The sequence below is a fragment of the Panthera leo genome, chromosome E2 (genome assembly GCF_018350215.1).
Source record: "Panthera leo isolate Ple1 chromosome E2, P.leo_Ple1_pat1.1, whole genome shotgun sequence".
In the NCBI taxonomy this organism is placed as follows: Eukaryota; Metazoa; Chordata; class Mammalia; order Carnivora; family Felidae; genus Panthera; species Panthera leo.
The window spans coordinates 9,013,645-9,029,234 of NC_056693.1; the positions used below are offsets into that span (position 1 = coordinate 9,013,645).

At 56.1% G+C, this 15,590-nt stretch overlaps 3 protein-coding genes and 2 long non-coding RNA genes across 10 annotated transcripts; 3 read left to right on the forward strand and 2 right to left on the reverse strand.

Annotated features, from left to right (window-relative positions):
* The first annotated feature begins 548 nt into the window (after positions 1-548).
* LOC122207668 (izumo sperm-egg fusion protein 1-like) lies at positions 549-4,466 on the forward strand. 3 transcript variants are annotated; one of them, XM_042917791.1, is made up of 10 exons: positions 574-791; positions 1,065-1,216; positions 1,612-1,686; positions 2,067-2,153; positions 2,410-2,430; positions 2,783-2,863; positions 3,053-3,153; positions 3,406-3,559; positions 3,849-4,023; positions 4,249-4,466. In XM_042917791.1, exons 2-10 carry the CDS (start codon positions 1,141-1,143, stop codon positions 4,439-4,441), a joined length of 963 nt encoding a protein of 320 aa, XP_042773725.1. In that variant the 5' UTR covers positions 574-791; positions 1,065-1,140; the 3' UTR covers positions 4,442-4,466. The 3 variants fall into 3 exon arrangements, with proteins under 3 accessions (XP_042773723.1, XP_042773722.1, XP_042773725.1); XM_042917788.1 differs by having other exon boundaries at positions 550-1,216; XM_042917789.1 differs by lacking the exon at positions 2,410-2,430 and having other exon boundaries at positions 549-1,216.
* A 710-nt stretch (positions 4,467-5,176) lies between these two features.
* Positions 5,177-9,099, forward strand: LOC122207673 (izumo sperm-egg fusion protein 1-like). Its single transcript, XM_042917803.1, has 9 exons — positions 5,177-5,873; positions 6,255-6,329; positions 6,664-6,750; positions 7,011-7,031; positions 7,383-7,463; positions 7,653-7,753; positions 8,008-8,161; positions 8,464-8,698; positions 8,917-9,099. The coding sequence occupies exons 1-9, from the start codon at positions 5,639-5,641 to the stop codon at positions 8,999-9,001; spliced, it is 1,074 nt and encodes a 357-aa protein (XP_042773737.1). The 5' UTR covers positions 5,177-5,638; the 3' UTR covers positions 9,002-9,099.
* Positions 7,043-8,453, reverse strand: LOC122207677. The gene is made up of 4 exons (XR_006196965.1): positions 8,320-8,453; positions 8,101-8,237; positions 7,436-7,573; positions 7,043-7,184 (listed from the first exon to the last, which is right to left on the reverse strand). It is a non-coding gene; the product is annotated as an uncharacterized LOC122207677 (long non-coding RNA).
* A 2,693-nt stretch (positions 9,100-11,792) lies between the features above and the next one.
* LOC122207674 (izumo sperm-egg fusion protein 1-like) lies at positions 11,793-13,457 on the forward strand. Of its 3 annotated transcripts, none has more exons than XM_042917805.1 (5): positions 11,793-12,147; positions 12,403-12,423; positions 12,763-12,843; positions 13,035-13,135; positions 13,318-13,457. In XM_042917805.1, exons 1-5 carry the CDS (start codon positions 11,967-11,969, stop codon positions 13,417-13,419), a joined length of 486 nt encoding a protein of 161 aa, XP_042773739.1. In that variant the 5' UTR covers positions 11,793-11,966; the 3' UTR covers positions 13,420-13,457. The 3 variants fall into 3 exon arrangements, with proteins under 3 accessions (XP_042773739.1, XP_042773740.1, XP_042773741.1); XM_042917806.1 differs by having other exon boundaries at positions 11,799-12,147; positions 13,035-13,109; XM_042917807.1 differs by having other exon boundaries at positions 11,818-12,147; positions 13,035-13,079.
* Positions 13,458-14,654: 1,197 nt separating this feature from the next.
* On the reverse strand, positions 14,655-15,344 carry LOC122207675. Of its 2 annotated transcripts, none has more exons than XR_006196962.1 (2): positions 14,928-15,344; positions 14,655-14,767 (listed from the first exon to the last, which is right to left on the reverse strand). It is a non-coding gene; the product is annotated as an uncharacterized LOC122207675 (long non-coding RNA). The 2 variants fall into 2 exon arrangements; XR_006196963.1 differs by having other exon boundaries at positions 14,655-14,820.
* Positions 15,345-15,590: the final 246 nt, after the last annotated feature.

Genomic DNA, 15,590 nt, shown 5'->3' on the forward strand with positions numbered 1-15,590 from the left:
GAATCGAGGAGTGGGGAAGGGCCAGCCCTACCCAGATCTCCTCCCCCAGCCTCGCCCCCTCACAGGACGCCCCCTCCCGGCTCTTCCAGCCGAGTTTCCCCTGGCCTTTTCCTGTCCCCCAGCCAGGGCTGGGAGCCGGGGCAGAGGGGTCAAGAACCAACCCGGGTCAACGAAGACAGGGCGCCGAGGTGCTGTTGGGACCCGAAGCGGAGTAAGAACCGCGGGACCAGGGGTCCACACCCCTCCTGCATCAGACCCAAGAGCCGGTCCCCAGCCATCTTCCACGCCAGTTCCCAGGAGTTAAGCTCCCATCCTTCTCCTCCACCCAGACTCATTAGTCTGACCCCAACCCCCTCCACCCCCAACGCGACCACACAAGGGCCTCATCTGGGAGGCCGAGATGAAAGTTCTAGTCAGAGAGGGATAGGTCTGCGAGATCCTGGAACAATAGGCGGGGCCTCCCTTTGTTGCCGCCCAATCAGACTCAGAGTTGGGTTTGTGGGCGGGGCCAAGGAAACTCGCCCAGAGTTTCTCTAGAGAAGTCGGCGCCCCCAAGTAGAAAGGAAGAAGAGGGACTCTGTGGGATTGAGGCGACCGTCGAGTCTGACCCCAGTCATAAAGCTCTCCACGTCACGTGACCAACCTCACCTTCGCTCCAGAAACGTCCTCAATTTTAGCCGTGGCAAATAGAGTGGAAGGACGTGACCCGCTCGTCCCCTCTAAAGGCCCCCAGCCTGGATTCGGCCCTTCAGCTAACCCTAGTATTCCAGGGTGCAACAATCAAGGTCAAGGTCGGGCAGCGGCTGTCTAGGGTGCATCGGGACTCCGGACTCCTCGGTTTCCTAACCGAGAAGGGGGAGCCCTGCAAATTGGGGGCTCTTACTCTCGGGGAAGGGGTTCTTTCCGGTTCGCGATCACCCCTTCCGTGTGGGGTGGGCGGCCCCTCCCCGGGGTTCTGCTGGGGCTGAGCGCTCTGGGGAAATGGGTCCCCAAGTTGCCCTCCTGGTGGCGGCGCTAGCCGGCTGCCTGCTTCCTGCCCGGAGCTGTGTCACTTGTGATCGAAGGGTCGTGGCCGCGCTGGACGCCTTGGAAAAGGAATACCTGCCTACCCACCTGGCGCCCGAGCGTCACAGAGAAGTGATGGAAAAGATAAGACAAACCGTGAGGGATTTCCGGGACCTGCCAGATTTAGAGGATACCTTTATGGGGGTTATCGGTGAGGGCAGGGTAGAGAGTGCGAATCCAGGGGTCGAGGGAAAAGAGGGGCCTGCGTTCTAGGATTGTTGCGGGAGCGGGCAGGAGGGAAGGAAACGAAAGGCTGGAGGGAGACTGTACTGGGTTCGTGAATGGAGAAGGCTGGGATGCAGATTCCAGGCCTTCCCCAGGGCAGACCAATACACTGTTCCCCTAGTCCTTACGTGGCAATTTTATATGGAAAAAAAAAAAAATACAACTCCCAGAAGGCAACGGGCGTGCCAGCCATTTACAGCCCTGGGCTGGTCCAGTAGCCTCATGGGTATTGTAGTTTTTAACACCTGCTGAGCCAAGAGACCGCAAGGCTTGGGATCTGAGGTTCTAGCTCCCCTCCCCGCATCCTCTGTGTCCCTCCAGATGAGGCCACAATGGAAACGTCAGTCTTGAGTTTTCTGAGGAGTGTGAGGCTTATCAGAAACAGTGATGTAGCAGGTAAATCCACACAGGGGCCAGGGGATGGGGCTCCAGAATCTTTTTGAGAAATGATTGTTGGTGAGGACGGGTCTGGTAGTGGCTCTGGAGCCCACCTGCCTCGGTTCAAATTCCGGGCCGGTCATCCCCTAGCTGTGTGGCCTTTAGGGAGGGACTTTGCAACTTTGTCACCTCTAAAATGGGTCCTAACAGTGCCTGCAGGCCAGGGGCTGCTTAGCTCAGTGGCCAGCATTGTTAAGTGGTCATTCAATTTCATTGTCCCTCCCTGAGGTGGCCCCAACGCGGAATGCCAATCTCTTCACACAGAAGAAACTTCCTGTATCTCCTCCTGCGGTGGGCGGGGGAGGGGTGCCACTCTATGTCACCCTGCTCCTTCCCAGATGACACTTTCGTGAAGGAATTCAACTGGATGTTGACTCTGGAAAAGGCAGCCTTTCGTGGCTACGTCACTCGATTCCAAAGAGAGGGTGAGGGAAGACGGCTTCCGTCAGGGACCACAGCCCCTTCCCTCAACAGGCCCAGGGACTCTGTCCCCAGCCCCCTGCTTTCTGTGTCCAACCACTCACCTCTCCCGACCCTGTCCTCCCTTGGACCCAGAGATTCAGACACCCGGGTCCTTCTTCCCTCCAACCCAAGAGCCCAAACCCCAACCTATTCCTTTTTGCCCCCTCTCATCCCCTTTAACAGGAATCTGATAATTCTCTTTTCTTCCTTCTGAGGCAGATTTCTGTCCCAACAAATGTGGTGAGTCCGGATTATGGGAACTGGTTTTCTATCCTTCATCCTTGCCCCCTGAATACCCAGCCTTTCTCCTCCGGCTTTGGGTCTCGATGGTTCTTCCTTCCCCACGTCTGAGAGGTTCCTGGTCCCCAGTAGTCCTTCTGCACAGCGGACTTCCTGGGCAACGGGTCCCATTCTCTGTGCGCTCTTTCCTGAGACTGGTTACACCCCTCTTCAGGGAGAACTGCCTTCTAGCCCCGCCCCTTGGGCTGACCTCTAGGGATTAGGCGCCTGACTCCGCCCCAGACCTTGGCCCTGCCCTCTCCTTTTAGCCTCGCCTCTCAGGGCGAATACAGCCTGGATCCTGTCCCTTCAGGTACAATGTTGCAGCTTCTGATCTGGTGCAGTAACTGTAAAAAGCAGCTTCACGTTTGTCGAAAATCCAGAGATTGTGGGGGTGAGAGAGCTGGGGCCAGCCGCAGGGGTTGGCGCCAGAGGGGCGGAGCCAGCGGAGAGACGTGGCCTAGAGAGGGCGGGGACTGGAGCGGAGGGTGGAGACAGAAAGGGGGGCTTAGACCAAGTGGGTGGCACTGGCGGGAGGGCAGGAAACCTTGGAGAAGTGTCCCACCGTAAATCCTGTCCCCAGTGCGCCAAATCAACGTCCATGAAACGGAAGACCTGATCCTGGACTGTGAGCTCGACTGGCATAAATTATCCCAAGGCCTGACCTATTACAGCTTTTACAGGGTGGGCCCTTCAATCCCCAGTCCGTTAGGCTTGTGTGAGCCCCCACCTCTATATCCACAGCCTTGTTCGCACAATCCCTATGACCTATGACCTACCAGGTTTGACTTCTACGGATCCCCGGGGACCCCATGCCCTTAACAGTATATCCTGGACTCCCATCCGGCCACTGAGTCCCCGTGATGCCCTCACACTTGTACTGCCCCAAATCCTGAATTACCCCAGGCCTCTGTGACCCCTTGAGCTTGGGTCTAGGTTTGGGGGAGCAATCCTGAGACCTTGGTGTCCGAGGGGAAACGGCCCACCCTGATCAAGCGACTGGTGAGGCCAGAGGACGCGGGTAACTACCGCTGCGAGTTGGGCACTGAGCGATCCGGCCCAGCCACGGTCATCCATTTTGAAGTCACAGGTCAGAGCTGGGAGTCGACAGACGTATGGGACTCAGGGTCCTCGGTCTGGGGGGCAGTCAGCTTCAGCGAGCGACCTGGAGGGCCTGTCTGTCGGGGTGTGGTTTCAGGCCAAGGGGGTGTGGCTTCCTGCCCAGGGTGCGGCCACCTCTCACAGTGGCCTGGCTTCAGGCAGTGAGGGGCGTGCTTATCTCCTGGGAGGCCCGGGTCCTGGGGAAGGTTGGCGTGGACAGAGCTTGCCTGGGCCACGACCGGCCCTCCCAGGACTGCTCCTTCTCTCTCCTCTGTCAGTGTTGCCCAAAAGAGTCATCGAGGAGATCCCGAAATCAAACCCCGGGACCCAGTATCAGCGGTTTCGATCCCTCAAGCCGACAGAGTGTCTGAATCCCAAGGACGCGCTGAGAGGCTTCCTGTTCGAGATGCTGATCTGGGGCTTTGTGTTTCTGATCATCGGCTTTGCCACCTCGTGAGCCGCCTCCGGGAGAAGGCAGGGCTTGGGGCGAGGGGCGGGGTCTCCGACGTCCTAACTTAGGAGGAGGTGTTAGGGGGAGGGGCTTAGAAAAGAGGGGCGTGCTTACCCAGGGCGGCGAAGCTTGGGTCATAGAAAAGGATCAGATCTAGGGAGGCTGGGAGGGGTGTCCCTCACTCAGGACCTAATCTGCTTACACGATTGCACCGCACCCTTCCCCAGCGTACTTTGCTTTAGGTCTGGGACCCTGATCGATTCCGTCAAGTCCTGGGTCCGTACCGACAAGGCAGCAGCCCCAGAGGACCAGGGTCCACAAAGTCCGCTGTCACAGACCCAGCTATCACAGAGCCAGGTGTCACAGACCCAGCTTCCCAAGGTACCGAACGAAGAAAAAGGCCACAGCACCAAGGCTTAAATAAAGATTTATCTGATTGCCTAAATATCGGATTCATTTTCTCCGTCCAGATTCTCAGTTTTGGCTTCCCGAGAGGAGAGATCTGGGGCGGGTCTCCTGTCCTAGAAGGATAGACTGGGAACCCGGGTCCCTTCGGCGTGGCAGGGCCACCTGGCTGAGATGCACTTCCAGAATCAAGGAGTGATTCCCGAATCAAGGGCCAGCCCTACCCAGATCTCCTCTCCCAGGCCCGACCCCTCACATGACAACCCGTCCACACTCTTCCAGTGGGTTTCCACTGCCTTTTCCTGTCCCCCAGCCAGTGCTGGGAGCCGGGGCAGAGGCAAAGGCTGAATGGGAACAGTGGGGTCTGAACTAACCAGGCCGACGGAGCCAGGGCGCCGGGTGCTGTTGGGGCCTGAGGAAGGGACCCAGGGGTCCACACGCCTCCTCCATCAGACCCAAGACCAAGTCCCCAGCCATCTTCCACGCCAGTTCCCAGGAGCTAAGCTCCCATCTTTCTCCTCCACCGAGACTCTTTAGTCTGACCCCACCCCCTCCACCCCAACGCGACCACACGGGGGCCTCATCTGGGAGGAACCAGAAAAAAGTTCTAGTAGAGAGGGGGCGGAGGGCGTTATCCTGGAACTATAGGCGGGGTCTCCCTTTGTTGCCGTCCAATCAGACTCAGAGTTGGGTTTGTGGGCGGGGCCAAGGACACTCCTGGATTGTCTCTAGGTAAGTCGGGGGCCTGTGTGGAAAGCTAGAAGGGAAACGCTGTGGGATTTCCTTGCACATGGAGGCGATCTTCAGGTCTGACTCCAGTCATAAAGCTCTCTGCATCACGTGAGCCACCTCACCTTCGCCCCAACGACATCCTTAATTTCAGTCGTGGTGTAACAGAGTGGAAGGACGTGGCCGGCTCGTCCCTCTGAATGCCCTCAGCCTGGATTCCGCTCTTCAGCAAACCCTAGTTGTATTCGAGGGTCAACGGACAAGTTCAAGGTCGGGCAGCGGCTGCTCAGTGTGCATCGGGACTCCGGACTCCTCGGTTTCCTAACCGAGAAGTGGGAGACCTACAAATTGGGGGTCTTAGTCTCCGGGAAGGGGTTCTTTCCCCTTAGCGATCACTTCCTCCTCCGTGTGGGGTGGGCGGACCCTCCCCATAAAGTCCAGATAGTCCTGGTGGGTTCTGCTGGGGCTGAGCGCCCTGGGGAAATGGGTCCCCAAGTTGCCCTCCTGGTGGCGGCGCTAGCCGGCTGCCTGCTTCCTGCCCGGAGCTGTGTCACGTGTGATCGAAGGGTCGTGGCCGCGCTGGACTCCTTCGATAAGGAATACCTGCCTACCCACCTGGCGCCCGAGCGTCACAGAGAAGTGATGAGAACGATAAAAGCAACCGTGGGGAACTTCACCAAACTGCCAAATTTACAGCGTTCCTTTATCGGGGTTATCGGTGAGGGCAGGGTAGAGCGTGGGAACCCTGGGTCATGGGAAACGAGGGGTCTAGTCCTAGGATTGCTAGGGGCGGGGTGGGGGGGGGACGGGAGGGAAGAGCTGAAGGCAGAGTCTACTGGGTTCAGGCATGGGGAAGGCTGGGATGCAGAATCCAGGCCTTGCCAAGGCTAGGAATACACTTTCCCTACGCCTTGCCTTGCCATTTTGGATAAAAACTACAACTCCCAGCAGGCAACGGGCGGGCAATCGCTTTACAGCCCCATCCTTGCCCAGTGGCCACATGGGTATTGTAGTTTGTAACGCTAGCTGAGCCAAGAGAGCTTAAGGTTTGGAATCTGAGGTTCTGTCTCCCCTCCCCGCATCCCCTGTGTCCCTCCAGATGAAGCCACAATGGAAACGTCAGTCTTGAGTTTTCTGAGGAGTGTGAAATATATCACAAACCGTGGTTTAAGAGGTAAATGCACACAGATGGGCGGGGGGAGAAGCTCCAGAATCTTTGGCTCTGGAGTCAAACTGCCTAGCTTCAAATACCTGCCCAGTCATCCCTTAGCTGTGTGGCTTTGCGGGAAGTTTTCCACCTCTAAAATGGATCATAACGGTGCCTGGACACTGGCTCTCGCTTAGCTCAGTGGCCGGCATGGTTAAGTGGTCATTCAATTTCATTGTCACTCCCTGAGAAGTCCCCAACGGGAATTGGCATGCCCTTCAGACAGAGGAAACTTCCTGTACCTCACTCCTGGGGTGGGGAGCGGAGGGGAAGCACTTTACGTCACCCTGCTTCTTCCCAGATGACACTTTAGAGAAGGAGTTCTCTGAGATGTTGACTCGGGAAAAAGAAAGCTTTCAGAGCTACGTCGCTCGGTTCCAAAGAGAGGGTGAGGGAATATGGGTTCTGTACGGGACCACAGCCCCTTCCTCCACCAGTCCCAGGGTCTATGTCCCCAGCCCCTGCTTTCTATGTCCATCCCCTTACCTCTCCCGACCGCGCCCTCCCTTGGACCCAGAGCTCCAGGCACCCGGGTCCTTCCTCCCTCCAACCCAAGAGCCCAAACCCCCACCTATTCCTTCTCCCCCTCTCTCATGTCCTTTAGCTTAGAAATCTGATACCGTTATTTTTTTCTTCCTTCTGAGGCAGATTTCTGTCCCAACAAATGTGGTGAGTCCAGATGATGGAAGATGGTTTTTTTATCCTTCATCCTTGCCCCGTGAATACCCAGCCTTTCTCCTCCTGCTTTGGGTCTCGATGGTTCTTCCTTCCCCACGTCTGAGAGGTTCCTGGTCCCCAGTAGTCCTTCTGCACAGCAGACTCCTGGGCAACGGGTCCTATTCCATGTGGGCTCCTCACTGAGCCCGGTTAGATCCCTCTTCAGGCAGGTCTGCCTTCTAGCCCCGCCCCTTGGGCTGACCTCTCGGGATTGGGCACCTGATCCCTCCCCAGCCCTTGACCCTGCCCTCTACTGTTAGTCTCCTCTGTTAGGATAAATAGAGCCTTGATCTCTCCTCTCAGGTACGATGTTGCAGCTTCTGCTCTGGTGCCACATATGCAGAAAGCACCTTTACCTTTGTCAAAAGTCCACAGATTGCGGAGGTGAGAGGCTGGGGCCAACGGGAGGGGTTGGCGCAGGAGAGGCCGAGCCGGAGGAGAGAGGGAGTCTTGACAGGGCGGAGACTGAAGCCTGCCTGTTAGCAAAGAAGGGCCTGGACCCAGTGGGAGGGAGTTGATGGAGGGCCTGGAACCACGAGGAAGCACCCACCCCACCATAACCTTTGTCCCCAGTGCGCCAAATCAACGTCCACGAAAAGGAAGACTTGGTCCTGGACTGTGAGCTCGACTGGCATAAATTATCTGAAGGCCTGACCAACTACAGCTTTTACAGGGTGGGACTTTCAACCCCAAGTCCATTAGGCTTGTGTGAGCGCCGACCCCTGTATCCACAAGCTTGTTCCCACAATCCCCATGACCCACGACCTACCAAGTTTGCCTTCTACGGATCCCCGGGGACCCCATGCCCTTACCAGTACACCCTGGATTCCCATCTTGCCCACTGAGATCCCGTGATGATCTCACCTCTGTTCTCCCTAAGGCCTGAATTCCCCAGGCCTCTGTGATCTCTTGAACTTGGGGGGTCTAGGTTTGGGGGAGCAATTCTGAGACGTTGGTGTACAAGGGGAAACGACCCACCCTGACCAAGCCCCTCGTGGGGCCAGAGGATGCAGGTACCTACCGCTGCGAGTTGGGCACTGAGCGACATGGCCCATCCACGATCATCCATTTTGAAGTCACAGGTCAGTGCTGGGGAGTCGACAGAAGTGTGGGGTTCAGTTTCGTGGGTTTGGGGTACAGCCATCTTCAGGGCGTGGCCTGCGGGTTAAAACTTCCCTGTGGGATGTGGATTCCGGCCATGGGGGTGTGGCTTCCTGTCCTGGGCGTGGCCACTGCTCACCTGGACCATGCTTCCTGCAGTTAGGGTCCTGATTATCTCCTGGAAGGCCTGGGTTTGGGGAAGGTTGGCGTGGAGATAGCTTGCCTGGGCCACGAAGGGCCCTTGGGACCCTCTCAGGTCTGCTCTTTCCCTTTCTTCTGTCAGTGTTGCCTCAAAGAATCATTGTGGAGACAACGTCCAAGTCTTCAACCTTTGTAACCCAGCCTTCAATGTCTGTAACCCAGTCATCAACCAGTGGAACCCTGGCTGCGATCGGGCATGACCTGTCCCTAACTCTCGGGAGGGTAGAGTACCCGAAGTCGGAGAATAAGCTGAGAGGCCGTCTCATAGGGCTGCTGATCTGGGGGTTTGTGGTGCTGATCATCGGCATTCTCACCGCGTGAGTCGCCCACGGAAGAAGTCAGGGCTTGGAGCAAGGGGCGGGATGTCCACCCTCCAAATGGAGGAGGTTGTTCTCTTGGGGATGGGGTGGGGCTTACCTCTGCCGACTAAGTTGGGGTCATTGCGAGAATAAGATCCAATATAGGGAGGCTGGGAGGAGTGTCCCTCACTCAGGACCTAATCTGGTTCTGCTATTTGCACCCCACCCTCCCCCAGCGTCCTTTGCTTTCGGCCTGGGAAGGTGATCGATTCCATGAATACCTGGTTCTCCGCTGACAGGGCGGGTCTTCCATCGGGCTAGGTCCCAAAGAGTCAGCCTTCACAGGAGCAGGTTCCGAAGGTACCGAAGGAAAAGGCCACAGTACCGTGGCACAAATAAAGATTTATCTGGTTGTCTAACTACCGGACTCATTTCCTTTGCTCTGATCCTCACTCTCGGTTTCCGAGAGAACTCTGGGGCTGGTCTCCTGTCCTAGAAGGAGAGCCTGGGAACATGCGTCCCTTCATCATGACAGGGCCACCTGGCTGAGATGTAATTCTGGAATCAAGGAGTGGGGAAGGACCAGCCCTACCCAGATCTCCTCCCTCAGGCCCGTCCTCTCACAGGATGCCCCCTCCCAGCTCTTCCTGCCAGGTTTGCTCTTGTCTTTTCTGGATCCCCAGCCCGTACTGGGAGCCTGGGCAGAGGCAAAGGCTGAAGGGGAACAGCGGGGTCAGGAAGCAACTAGGACCAACAGAGCCAGGGCCCTGGGGTGCTGTTGGGACCTGAAGCAGGGTAAGAACCAAGGACCCTGAAGTCCAGACCCCTCCTCCCTCAGACTTAGTGTTGAGGGAGCATAAGGCAGGCTGAGAGCAACATAGAAGCTAGCACTCCCCACCCCCTGGTGGGATATAGGTGACATTCCTCAGGCACTCCTGAGGTACTTTGTCTTTTCTTCCTTTACTCTCATTTTAGGGGCTTTTCGCGAAGTATGGTCTTACTAGAACCCTTTTCATGTGGATTGCTCAGGCTGCGATCCTCTAGCCCGTGTCTACTCTATGGGGAGGAGAAAGCCTGTCTTTTGGCTGGATATTACTACCCTGGGCGGGGTGGTAATGAGACCCAGAAACTTGGTGCCCTCTCTTTACTCCTGTCTTCAGGCAAAGTTGTCTGTCTTGTGCATGGGACAGCCACCTGTCCAAGTAGCCAAGTGGACTAACACGGCTGCCAATCTTATGATTCCCGTGTGAGGTATCTTCCTCATTGGTCCAAGGTGATCCCCTCCACATTTCTGGTCTAGCTGCTTCTAGCCTCGGAACCTCCCACGGAGAGCTGGCGAAACCACTACTCGATTGAAAGAACATTGAACCGGGGACCGTTTCTTAGGGAAGTTGGCTGTGAAGACCTTACGTGTTGGAATGTCACTTAGATCACGGTGGATTTCTGTCTTTACTGTTTTCAATCAGTGTCCTCTACTAACTGCTACTTAAATTACCAAATTGGGTCATTCCCCCTTGCAAAACTTTTCCAGTGTTTTCCACGGGCTCTAAATGACAGTTGACTGTCCTTCTCAGCAAGGCAAATTTGGTCCATAGGTCAGACACCCATCTGTAGTCTGGGGGAAGCGAAGGGATGCTAACATCCCTATTTTAGGAGCCCTTAATCGGCTAGTCGGTGGTCACAGCGATTTCGTTTGAGGGTTGTGTCGGGTCGCTTTGGCACCGGGAACCTCTGACGTTTCCTGTGCCTGGGACACCACCAGGGAGCCGGGGGGTGGGGCGGTTGTCAGGATAATAGATGCTTTCTCTCTAGGAGAAGCATGGGAGCTCCTCCTCTGTCTCCAAGGAGTCTCCCCTGGGATGTCTTTTAACCCACTGGAAACAATTTGGATTGAAAAATTTAGGAAAGGATTGATCTCCTGTAATGCTGCATGGCATCCGTAGGATCTAGCAGTTAGATCTCTTCTGCAGTAAACAGGGCAAATGGACAGAGGTACCCTAGGTCCAGGCCTTGACAGATCTAAATCACGACCCAGACCCAAAGGCCTCTTGCAGAATGTGTTTGCCAAAGTGTATTTGGCTGGTAAACTCCTTCCTGACATATTGGATGTCTAAATAGGCCTCCTCTAAGTGAATCCAGGCTGTTGGAGGAAACACAGGCCATTTCCAACCAAGGGGATGCTGACTCTTTCTCTCTGTTCCTCCTCCTAACCGGTGTGAGGGCTTCTCAACCTCATTCATTTCCTGGGTTAACGGCTACAATCGGAGGTAATTGTGATTAGTCTCTCTCGGGTCTGGGACTTTACGGAATATTCCCCAGCAGCTGCCGAAACTCCATTCATTTTAGGGAAATTCCCTATCTTCTCCAGCCTGACACGGACCGCCTAATTCTTCTTTGGTGGAAAAAACATGCCATCTGCTCATCTGTTCAAGTTGACAGGCTTTAGTACCAGGAGACCCCTCTCTCTCTGTGACCCCAAACGTCACAGACAAGTGATGAAAACAATAAGAGAAACCGTGAGGAATTTCAAGGACCTGCCACATTTAAAGCCTCCATTATATGGGGCTGTCGGTGAGGGGAGCTTAGAGCCTGGGAACCCTGGGTCCTGCAAAAGGAAGGGTCTGGGGCTAGGATTGCTGCAGGAGGGGGCAGGCATGGAGAAACGGGAAGCACTGAGGGCAAAGTCTACCGGGTTCAGAAATGGAGAAGGCTGGGATGAAGAATCCAGGCCTTGCCAGGGCTAGGAATACACTTCCCCTATAGGCCTTACCTTGCCATTTTGGATAAAAACTACAACTCCCAGCAGGCAACGGGCGGGCAATCGCTTTACAGCCCCATCCTTGCCCAGCGGCCACATGGGTATTGTAGTTTGTAACACTAGCTGAGCCAAGGAGACCTTAAGGCTTGGAATCTGAGGTTAGAGCTCCCCTCCCCGCATCCCCTGTTCCCCTCCAGATGAGGCCACAATGAAAATGGCAGCGTCGAGTTTTCTGAGGAGTGTGAAACTTATCACAAACCGTGGTTTAAAAGGTAAATGCACACAGATTGGGGGGGGGGGGGGGGGGGGGAGAAGCTCCAGAATCTTTGGCTCTGGAGTCAAACTGCCTAGCTTCAAATACCTGCCCAGTCATCCCCTAGCTGTGTGGCCTTGGAGGAGGTTCTCTGCCTCTAAAATGGATCATAACGGTGCCTGGACACCAGCCCTCGCTTAGCTCAGTGGCCCGCATGGTTAAGTGGTCATTCAATTTCATTGTCACTCCCTGAGAAGTCCCCAACGGGAATTGGCATGCCCTTCAGACAGAGGCAAACTTTCTGCACCTCACTCCTGGGGTGGGGAGCGGAGGGGAAGCACTTTACGTCACCCTGCTTCTTCCCAGATAACACTTTAGAGGAGTTCTCTGAGATGTTGACTCGGGAAAAAGAAAGCTTTCAGAGCTACGTCGCTCGGTTCCAAAGAGAGGGTGAGGGAATATGGGTTCTGTACGGGACCACAGCCCCTTCCTCCACCAGTCCCAGGGTCTCTGTCCCCAGCCCCCTGCTTCTCTACGTCCAGCCCCTCACCTCTCCCGACCGCGCCCTCCCTTGGACCCAGAGCTCCAGGCACCCGGGTCCTTCCTCCCTCCAACCCAAGAGCCCAACCCCCACCTATTCCTTGGCCCCCCTCTCTGGTGTCCTTTACCTTTGAAACCTGATAATAATTTCTTCCCTTTCTTCAGATGAAGATTCTTGTCCCAACAAATGTGGTGACTCCGGATTATGGGAACTGGTTTTCTATCCTTCATCCTTGCCCCGTGAATACCCAGCCTTTCTCCTCCGGCTTTGGGTCTCGGTGGTTCTTCCTTCCCCACGTCTGAGAGGTTCCTGGTCCCCAGTAGTCCTTCTGCACAGCGGACTTCCTGGCCCGCGGGTCCCCTTCTCTGGGCGCTCTTTCCTGAGACTGGTTACACCCCTCTTCAGGGAGGACTGCCTTCTAGCCCCGCCCCTTGGGCTGACCTCTAGGGATTAGGGGCCTTGGCCCTGCCCTCTCCGTGTAGCCCCTTCTCTCGGGGTGCCGAATTACAACCTTGTTCATGCCCCTTCAGGTGTATTGTTGCGGCTTCTGAGGTGGTGCGATTCTTGCCTGCTGCACACTTACCCTTGTCGAAAGTCCACAGATTGCGGAGGTGAGAGGGCTGGGGCCAGCGGGAGGGGTTGGCGCGAGAGGGGTGGAGCCAGAGGAGAGAGGGCGTCGTGACAGGGCGGAGACTCAAGCTGGCACCCTAGCAAACATGGGGGGGCCCAGACCCAGTGGGACGGAGTTGAGGTAGGACAGGAAACCATGAGGAAGCACCCCACCGTCACCCCTTGTTCCCAGGGCGCCAAATCAACGTCCATGAAAAGGAAGACTTGGTCCTGAACTGTGAGCTCCACTGGCATATAATTGCTACAGGCGGGTTCCATTACAGCTTTTACAGGGTGGGCCCTTCAACCCCAAGTCCATTAGGTTTGTCTGAGCCCCCGACCCCTGTATCCACAGGCTTGTTCCCACAATCCCTGTGACCCATGACCTACCAAGTTTGACTTCTATTGATCCCCGGGAGCTACTACCCCAGGCCTGAATTCCCGACACCTCTGTGACCCCTTGATCTTGGGTCTAGATTTCGGGGAGAAATTCTGAGACCTTGGTGTACAAGGGGAACTGGCTCACCCTGACCAAGCCCCTCGTGAGGCCAGAGGACGAAGGTAACTACCGCTGTTGAGTTGGGCACCGCGGGAGTGAGCACACTCTAGGTCATCCGTTTTCTTTTTTTTTTTTTAATTTTTTTTTCAATGTTTTTTATTTTTATTTTTGGGACAGAGAGAGACAGAGCATGAAAGGGGGAGGGGCAGAGAGAGAGGGAGACACAGAATCGGAAACAGGCTCCAGGCTCCGAGCCATCAGCCCAGAGCCCGACGCGGGGCTCGAACTCACGGACCGCGAGATCGTGACCTGGCTGAAGTCGGACGCTTAACCGACTGCGCCACCCAGGCGCCCCGGTCATCCGTTTTCAAGTCACAGGTCAGTGCTGGGGAGTCGACTGAAGTGTGGGATTCAGGGTTGTGTGTTGGGGGGACAGTCAGCTTCAGGGCATGGCTTCAAGCCACCGGGATGTGGCTTCCTGCCCTGGGTGTGGCCCCCAGCCCCCTTGACCAGGCTTTCTGCAGTTAGGGTCTTGATTATCCCCTGGAAGTCCTGGGTGCTGGGGAAGGTTGGCGCGGAGATAGCTTGCCTGGGCCATGACTGGCCTTTGGGACCCAACCAGGTATGCTCTTTCCCTCTCCTCTACCGGTGTTGACTCAAAGAATCATTGCGGAGACAACTTCCAAGTCATCAACCTTTGTAACCCAGCCATCAACCATTGGAACCCAGTCACCAGCCATTGGAACCGAGGCCGAGGAGGAAATCTGGGATGACCTTTCCCCAACCCTCGTGCCCTCAGAGCGTTCAAACCCAGAGGATGTGCAGACATGCCTTCTGATAGGGGCTGCTTCTCTGGTGCTTTTTCCTGCTGATCATAGGATTTTTCACTGGGTGAGCCAACCACTGAAGAAGGCAGGGCTTGGCGTGAGGGGTGGGGTCCCCACCTTCTTAATGTGGGAGGGGTCTTGTGGGGTTTGAAAACTGGGAGGGGCTCACCTACATGGGCGAAGCTTGGGTCATTGCTAGAAAAGGATCAAATATAGGGAGGGTGGGAGGGGTGTCCCCCAGTCAGGACCTAATCTGTTACCGCATTTTGCACCCTACCGTCCCCCAGCGTACTTTGCTTTCGGTCTGGGATGGTGATCGATTCCATAAAGTCCAGATTCCACACCGACAAGGCAGCTGCTCCACAGGACCAGCTTCCACAGAGTTGGCTGTCACAGAGCCAGCTGTCACATGACCAGCGCTCACACAGTTGGCTTTCAGAAACCCAGGTTCCGAAGGTTTGGAAAGTTCCAAAGGAAAAGGCCACAGTGCCAAGGCGCAAATAAAGATTTATCTGGTTGTCTCTACATCAGGTTCATTTCCTCAGGTCTGACCCTCGGTTTTGGTTTCTCCAGAGGAGAGGTCTGGGCTGGTCTCCTGTCCTAGAAAGAGAGACCAGGAACCGTGTCCCTTCATCGTGGCAGGGCCTCACTGGCTGAGATGTAGTTCCAGAATTAGAAGTGGGAAGGACCAGTCCTACCTAATTCTCCCCACCCCCACCCAGGTCCGGTCCTCTCCAAGGAACCCTGTCCCCACATTTACCATGGGTTTCCTCTTGCCTTTTCCTGTCCTGCAGCCAGTGCTGGGAGCTGGGGCAAAGCCTGACAGGAACAGTGGGGCCAGGAAGCCACCAGGGCCGGGGTGCTGTTGGGACCTGAGGCAGGGGAAGACCCAGGCATCCGGGGGTCCACACCCAAGAGCCCGTCTCCAGCAATCTTCATCCCAGCAGCCACGAGCTAGGCTCCCATCCTTCTCCTCCACCCAGACTTACGAGTTCACCCCAGCCCCCAGCATGGCAACCCCACCACTGAGGGCCTAGTCTGGGGGGACCAGATGAACTTTCTAGTCTGAGAGGGGGCTGTCTGCTTTGTCCTGGAACCATAGGCGGAGCCTCCCTTTGTTGCCGTCCAATCAGACTCAGAGTTGGGTTTGTGGGCGGGGCCAAGAAAATTCCCGGGGAGCATCGTCTCTAGGGAAGTCCGGCGGGGGGGGGGGGGGGCGGGCCAGGTAGTAACGTAGAAGGGGGAGGGTGTGGGAATTCCTTGTAGATCGGGGTGAAAGGTGACCCTGGCTCCAGTCATAAAGCCCTCCACATCACGTGACCAACGTCACCCTCTCCCCAACAACATTCTTATTTTCAGTCTTGGGAAATCGAGTGGAAGACGGTGGCCTGCTCGTCCCTTCCAAAAGCCCTCAGCCTGGTTT